Source organism: Grampus griseus (genome assembly GCF_964374135.1).
Source record: "Grampus griseus genome assembly, chromosome: 2".
Lineage (NCBI taxonomy): Eukaryota > Metazoa > Chordata > Mammalia > Artiodactyla > Delphinidae > Grampus > Grampus griseus.
In genome coordinates, this window is record NC_139018.1 from 10,477,372 (window position 1) to 10,485,819 (window position 8,448).

The 8,448-nt window shown below is 45.2% G+C and overlaps 1 protein-coding gene across 2 annotated transcripts in view; it reads right to left on the minus strand.

Annotated features, from left to right (window-relative positions):
* PPP4R4 (protein phosphatase 4 regulatory subunit 4) overlaps positions 1-7,793 on the minus strand; it is a gene marked incomplete at its 5' end in the record, with an annotated part of 118,879 nt that extends 111,086 nt beyond the window's left edge. For both annotated transcript variants that reach the window (XM_082648798.1, XM_082648797.1), the window contains 2 exons: positions 6,132-6,205; positions 7,677-7,793. In XM_082648798.1, coding sequence (XP_082504924.1) covers positions 6,132-6,205; positions 7,677-7,793 — 191 coding nt within the window. The remainder of the gene's footprint in view (positions 1-6,131; positions 6,206-7,676) is intronic.
* Positions 7,794-8,448: the final 655 nt, after the last annotated feature.

Below are 8,448 nucleotides of genomic sequence, written 5' to 3' on the forward strand. Positions count from 1 at the left end.
TAAGTTGCCAAAGGAAACGGCTATTGAATTAGGAAGAACAAGACAACTTGCAAAAGCTGAGTAAAAAATAATCAAAAACAGGGCTTCCCTGGTGGCACAGTGGTTGAGAGTCCGCCTGCCGATGCAGGGGACGCGGGTTCGTGCCCCGGTCCGGGAAGATCCCACATGCCACCGAGCGGCTGGGCCCGTGAGCCATGGCCGCTGAGCCTGCGCGTCCGGAGCCTGTGCTCCGCAGCGGGAGAGGCCACAACAGTGAGAGGCCCATGTACCGCAAAAAAAAATTTAAAAAAAAAAAAAAGAAATTTAAAAATAATCAAAAACATCTAAGACAGGCTTTCAGACTGCTTCATAAGCATCTTTAAATTCTCACTCAACTTTAAAGCTTCCCTGGCGGCGCAATGGTTAAGAATCCACCTGCCAACGCAGGGAACTCGGGTTCGAGCCCTGGTCAGGGAAGATCCCACATGCCACAGAGCAGCTAAGCCCGTGCACCACAACTGCTGAGCCTGTGCTCTAGAGCCCGCGAGCCACGGCTACTGAAGCCCGCGCGCCATAGCTACTGAGCCCGTGTGCTACAACTACTGAAGCCCACGCACCTAGAGCCCGTGCTCTGCAACAAGAGAAGCCACCGCGATGAGAAGCCTACGCACTACAACGAAGAGTAGCCCCCACTCACTGCAACTAAAGCCCGCACACAGCAACGAAGACCCAACGCAGCCAAAAATAAATAAATAAAATAAACAAATTTATAAAAGTAAATAAACAGTTATTAAAAAAAATTCTCACTCAACTTTAAAGAAACCTGAACGTGACATTATAAATGCATTATGGGGGTATTTATGCAAGAAAAAGGATTATGAACTGTATTAAGCAGACCCATACTCAAAAGGTAGTGGACCTACAACAAAAGATAAGCAAACAAATGTGTTTTTTTACACTAAAATGAAATCCTGAAAGTATGGATCCTTTTTATGACTCCCCACATTAATATTAACCAATTTGGGGTGATTAACCACTTCATCCCAACTGTGAGGGATTAAAAATTGTGATGTGCCTCTCCAGCACAACACTCGAGAAAACCGGGCATGCAATCCTGGCTACTCAAGGCCCCCCCGCGCACACACACACACACTCTCTCCCTCTCTCTCTCTCTCCGTCTCTCTCTCTCTCTCTCTCACACACACACACACACACACACACACACACACACTCTCTCTCTCTCTCTCTCTCTCTTTCTCTTTCTCTATCTCACACACACACACCCCGTAAGCACCCCACCTCACCAAAACAGTACTAAATGACAGGTGTCAAAAAAAAAGAAATCAAAAGAATAGTAAAGGCAAAAGAAATGTGGAGATACAGAAGATCTTAGAAATAAGGGCATACAAAGGAGATTTTCACACAACTTTTCCCATTTGCCAAGCAAATAGGACAGGTAGTCTTAAAGATAAAACAACCAAAAGCTAGCTGGTAGCAAAGTTCTCCCTCATGACCTCCTTGCTACCCTGTGCTAGTCTTGAATGCAAGAGCTCCCAAACGTGATCAGCAATAGGCACAGTTCACAGCACTTTTATTTCCAGATTTGGCTGCAGATTCTCATTCTGTGCTATCACTAGGGGGAGCACTTACTCCTGTTTTTTTTTAAAAAGGGGAGGGGGGTGGGGGGGAGAGAAAGAAAAAGGAAAAAGTTCCTAATTAACGATGTACTTTATCTGACTGTCCCTAAAAGGCAAAGGGCGAAATGTTTTAAAACTCACAGTGCAAAGTGACAAACGGTTTTTAAATGACCGTAAAAGTAAGCAACATAAAAGTTAGGTTAGGTACATTAACCAATCAACACATTTAACGCATAATATAAATAGCAAATATTGCTTAAACAGGCTGACCTTACCATCAGTTTAAAATAAGTATAACATGTGAAGATTCTGATAAATACTATTAGCAAAGGAAGTTAATAGATATCTATCACAAACTTCAGTTGATATACTTTACTTGCCTATTACTTTATTAAATTATTGGAAGACAAAATTAATACTGCTATCCTCTTTTAAAAGTTTGTAATGTACCTTGAGCACCTAAGGAGTAAGGAATTAGGGACATGGCAAAGGAAACAGAAGGGAATTAATATTAATTGGGTACCTTTTTGGTGTTTGGGGCTAACCACCTTGGGAAACAAGAATTATTATTTTCCACTTTGCAGATGAGAAAACCAGGATTTAACAACCATCATAACTTGCCCATGGTCACGCAGATAGTAAGTGGGAGGACATAACGTAAATCTGTCTGATTCTATTGCCTACGATACAAAAAAGTCAAAAGTTGCTTAATTCATCTGGCACTTCGGTCATCTTAAGGTAAATAAACACACTTTATTCCATCAAGAGGTATATATTTATATCATAGCACAGAACAAGAAAGAACCAAAACAACAATAAAAAACAGCTTACCCTCTAAGAGCTTACAGTCTATTGAAGACAACGTATGCGCACACACACGTTAAGGAAAACAAAGGCATGCAGCCACTAAGTGATATGGGAGCTCACAGAGCCTGAGATCCCATGTAGTGTCAGCAGTTAGGAAAGGCCTTAGGAAAGATGCAAGATTACAGCTGGATCCTGGGGATGGAAAATACTGGAGAGGTATAACGAAAGGTATTCCAGGATGGGGAAAAGCAGAGTTAAGGATGAACGTGATGTATCTGAGTAACAGTGAATAAGGCAGCACGACTGCTTCAAAAAGTGAAGGACTGCGTGGAGACAACCCGAGTGTATGAACAAACAAAATGTGATACACTCCCACGGTGGAATACCATTCAGCAGTAAAAAGAAACAAAGTACTGACACGCTACAATGCCAGTGAACCCTGAAAACATTATACTAAGTGAAAGAAATCAGTCACAAAAGGCCACATATTGTATAATTTTACATAAAATGTCCAGAATAGGCAAATCCGTAAGAAGGTAGACTAGTGGTTCCCAAAGGCTGGGAAGATTGGGCAGAAGTGGGGACTGACTGCTAACAGGTACAGGGCTTCTTCTGAAAATGCTCTAAAACTGATTGTGGTGATGAACACACAACTCTGTGAATACATGAAACCACTCAACTATAAATGGGTGAACCATATGGCATATAAACGACACCTCAATGATGCTATTAAAAAGAAAAGTTGAGGGCCTGGTGGAACATTCCATTGCAGAGCTAAGATGGAGTCACTGATGCCAAGCTTAAGGGTCTGGAATTTATCTGACAGGCAACTAGAGATACGTGAGTAAAGGTTTACCTAATGAAAGCACAGTGTACAAACTTAGGACCCTTCTCTAACAAAATTATTCCTAAAATATACACCAAAATCACAAAGAAGAGAGAGAACTAAAAGAAGATACTGTGATATGATTTTGACTAAGCCACAAGCTGTGACTATTAGGAAAGTTGTTTTGTTTCAGTGCTAAATGCCACAGATGGGTACATTAGCATCATATTCACGTAAAACCACAGAATCATCTTTGTCAAATCTTCAAATACTGTAATGTTCTAAACTTAATTATGAAAATAGCATTAATAATTGATCTGCCATATTTTAGGGTAATATAATGAACAGTGTAATTTGTTTTTCATTGGACAGCAGTCCAATATAATGCTTTTTTAGTTACTAGGTTCGGTTTAAATACTATCAGAACCTCCACTAACATAAAGCATTTCCTACTGATACTTATACATTTGACCCTAAAATCTAATGTAACATAATCTTCCAAGATAGATTTAATGTACAAAAATAAGAGAGCTACAGAAACAAATCTGACATTCAAAAGCAAAGAGGAAAATTCTGGATATTAAATATCCAAAACAGACGAAAAGGTAAAGCACTCAAAAATAAACCTGAAAATCATAGAGGGAAAAAAAGGACTCAGTATTAGATTCTACAGCCTTGGGAAGTACAAATAGGAAAAAAAAGGAATAAATTACATTTAAAATAGAAGGCTCAATACGTGAGAGAAGAGGCTTTAACAGCTTTAACAGAGGCAAAGTTTGGAACACGTCCATAAGACAATCCCACACCCTCTCCAGAATCCCAGGGAAGAAAGAACCCTTCAGGCAGGAGTCTTGTTATCCCTTCAGAAGCTGGCCTAAAGGTGAAATCCCGCTTTCCCCCAGGAGGTGGTGAGGTGGTAGGAATACAAAAGAAGAACTCAGCTGGAGAGCCCACGCACAACCAAGCTAGTGTTTGCCTTTTGAGTCACCTTGCAAGCCTCCTTCAAGGTAGATGCGCCACTAGAAACTAAAGAAGATATCAGATCTCTTTTAAAACTCTCTTGCCTAAGAATGAGAGGACCCATCTGCCTCTGTAAGGGCTTTGTCAGTTCCAGAACTGGATGAAACTTACGTTCTTTGTCTGAGAAATTCAAACAACTTAGACGACCTGGTTCGCCAACAATAAAAGCAAAATAGAAAATAAGCTATCCTAAAAAAGAAGCCTTGTCACTGATACCTAAAATAAGGTATCTGCTGTCGCAAGTAAGTAGAGCAAAACTCTCTATTTCCTCACTGTCAGCCAGCATTTATACGGAGAGAATTAAGTAGGAGTAAGTAGGCACTGACTTCAAGTCATTAACTGCTGTATGCTAAAAGAAGCTTATCCAAATTTTCACCCGTTGTCTACCTACTCCAAACAAAAGAAATGTGGGAAAAGGCAGATGCTTACAACTACTGTTCACCATATTGGACATGTTAATCATTAAGGAATAAAGTACTTCAAATATTACACAATTACCAAACTAAGTTAAAAGGCATATTCTCTATGAAACATCAAAAACACATACTGTTAATTCATACATAGATAAAACCATTTTCCTTTAAAATAAATAGGTAGATATATACCTGAAACTGACACAACGTTGTAAATCAACTATACTCCAATGAAAATTTTAAAAATAATAAAATAAAACAAATAGGTAGAAACGATGAGAGCAGGCTACCATAAATCACCAAAAGATGAGGGGAAATAACCCTAACATAAGGTCTAAGATCCAGAAACATTTTAAAGTAACAGAATTACTGAAGAGAATGGTCTAAATTGTAAGCATGCAAAAATTCTGACAAGAATAGAACCCAAGATGTCACTAATGGGCTACAGAATAATTAAGAAAATGGAAATCAAGGAGAGATTTTTTTTTTTTTAACAGGGTCATTCAGTGAATATCATGGGACTAGAAACATGATCTATAAAACAAGAAAGAAGAAGAAATTTGCCAGCACCTGAAACCGGCAAAGTAGACCTGAGCTAAGGAAACAAGGATGACAAATATCCCAGGAGGTAAATAACACCAGTTTTCAAAATCTGATTCCAAAAAAAAAAAAGCGAAAACTAATTTGCCAAAAGGGGGTAAAAAATGTGCAAGAAAAATTTTAAAACAATGTACACAAAATGCCTTAGGAAAATTTCTATTTCTGAAGTATTTTTATAGATATTTTCACTAATGTTCACATCAGCTTTTAAGAAGTTAAATCCACAACACAATTTTTAAAATAGTTGAGAGAAATCTTGTAAATATTTGTAATAACCATTTGGCTTAAGCAATTCTGTAGAGCTTGTAAGATGAAACTTAAGTGAGAGTAGGTGCAATTAAATTTTAAAATCTCTCAGGCAAAATTATAAAGCGCACATAGCAGAAGTAATATAAACAGGATATCCTGAGGGAAAAGAATTGAACTACCATATTTGTGGATTTTTTTTCTGTACAGTAAATAGCATATAAAGTTCATACTCTGCAATTAACTTAAAATTAATCACTGGATATTCTTAAGTCTCATCTAAATTTATTGGATCTTATGGGAGGACAACCAAAGCTGCAAGATTTTTTTTTTAATGAGATTCAACTCAAACCATTAGTTGCTCTGCTCCTCCTCCAAGCAATATTCTATAAGCTAGGTATCTGATTTGATTTCGGTTCTCAAGTTCATAAGTCCATATCTAAATCTTAATTTATAACATAATTAAGTGCTGCGCATGCAAAAGTACTCTGTTCAAGTGGTTAAGTAAATCTGAACAGAACCGTAACATGACATTTCAGAAATCATTTGTGGATGCTGCCACAGGAAAAGCAGCAATTATCACAAAAAGACTTTATGAAATACCTGAGCAGATAAACAGCCCTTTCAATATCACTGAGGTCTTCATCAACTGTCAATCTTTCTATTTCTTCTGGTGTCTGTCAAGTGTAAAACACAAATTATGCACACAAACATCGCATCGGTCTTGCCTCCAGGGACCCTATCTGAGTATGGACTAATGAAAAAGTTTCACAATTTAGCGTTGTCACTGAAAACTAATCAAGGGTCTGACGCCCTCAAACCTCAGACATCTCTAATTGTTGGGTTTAGGTGGTGGAGTTTGGGGGGTTGGGGGCTTTTTTTTGTTTGTTTACTCTTCTAGCTTCTAGATTGAAGCCTGAGAATCACATTGTGGGCTTCAGAACCTTGCTGAAATCAATTGTATGTATATATATAAAATATATACATACTTTTAGTCTCTAATATCCAAGACTGTTTCGCCAGCATTTCCATCCCAGGAAATGCTTAAAAGGGGGAATGAATACTGCAGCCGAGGGAGAATGAGAAAGACGAAATCTGGAGTGGGGGAGGGAAGGGAATAAACTCTGGGACTGGAAGGAAATCAAAGATTCGAGATATTGCGGCAGGTGGGAGTGAAAAGAGCTATAATGGGGGGCGGAGGGGGTCGGTCACTAGTTTTGCCAGCATTGAGGGCTGGAGCCTCTGGGAGGCTGGGAGGAAGATGACTCTGCGGGGTCGGGGAGCTAGCGGGAGGTGGGGGGCCTAGTGAAGGTTGACTCTCTTAAGGAGGTTAGGGAGCAGGGTCCCAGCTAGAGTCCTGGAGGGGCTGGAAGGTAAGGACACGTGGTGACTCAGGATCGGGACAAAGGGTCGAGAGGGCTTTGAAGACCCGTAGCAGGACGGCTCTAGTATGGGTGCTAGTTGGGAGGAGAAGGGAGGCCCGGGCTGACTTGGGTACTGGGGGACCGGAGCTCGCTCTGATGGGGGAGGAGGGGGATGGGATCTGGGGTGTCTCTGGGAGAGGTAGGGGAAGAGTCGGGGCCGTGTAGACTGAGAAGTGGGACTGGGGCCTGAACCCGGGCAGCAGCACCGGGGAGCCAAAGCGGGGGGAGGGGGAGCCCCAAGGAGAGGAGGCGGGATAAGCGGGCTGCAGCTGCGAGGGGCAGCTCCTGCAGGGCCGGGGGAAGAAGGACCGCAACCGAGGGGCTCCGGCTGTGCGAGAGGGACGGCGCGGGGGAGGACGCCGGGCTGGCCCGAACGACAGGGGCTCGACCGGCCGTTCCTGGGGGGCGGGTTGGGGAAAGGGCCCGGGGCGGGCTGGGCCGGGGGACTAGAAAACCGAGGGCGTCCGAGGGATCGCGGGCTGGCTCCGGATGCCCGTCCCTCGGGCCTGGGGGTCCAGGCTGGGAGAACCCGAGCCACGTCGAAGAAGGGGGCCCGAGAAGGGCCGGGTTAGGGTAACACGGCGGCCGGGGACTGGAGGAGGACTGGGGGGCCAGCAGGACTCCGAGAGGGTCCCGGGCCGCCTCGGGGAGCGGACGGGCTGGGGTCGGGGTAGGGGCAAGCCGCCGGGCGCCCTGCGGGCAGTTCCTCCTCCCCGGGGCGCACCTTGAGGCTCCGGCGGACCGGCCTCTCGATGATGGTGAGCTCCTGCAGGTCCTCCATGTAGCCGAACAGACTGTTCTGACTGAACTCCATCGCGGCGGCGGGCGGCGGCGGATGCATGGACCGCCGGGCCCCCTAGCCGCCCGGGCCGGAGCGGCACCGGGATGCCGGACGCGCGCAGCCCCGCGGCCGCCCACCAGCAGGACTTTCTCCCGCTCTCGGCCGAAGGAGCCGGGCGAGAGGCGAGCAGGCGGCGGGAGAAGGAGCGCGGCCGCCGAGGGGGTGGGGCAGCCAAGGTGAGGGGGCGGGGCAGCCAAGGCGAGGGGGCGGGGCAGCCAAGGCGAGGGGGCGGGGTGAGATGCGCGGGTGGGCCTAGGGGGCGGGGCCTGGGTGGGGGCGCCGGCCTCAGCCCCGCCCCCTCCCGGGCGTCGCGTGCACGCGGGCCAGACGCAACTGCCGCGCAACGTCGCGGCGGCCCCCTACCGCTCTCGTCTCTCTGCTCTTCTCTCCCCTTGCCCCGCCCCCGACCGAGCGCGCCCGAAGCCGCGGCGCGTGCGCAGAGCCTCCCACTCCCTGCGGCCAGTGGAGGAGTGGGGTCCATAGCCGGGGGCGGAGAGGCTGAACCAATAAGAGGCGAAACAAAGAAGAGGGAGGTGGGCTGGGATCTTGCTTAAGTTGCTAGAATTATCATGCGGTTATTCGTGGGACCGCCCACCCCAGCGCACGATCTGTGGACGCGAACATCTCCGTAACTCTGCTCTATCCCTGAGGGAGG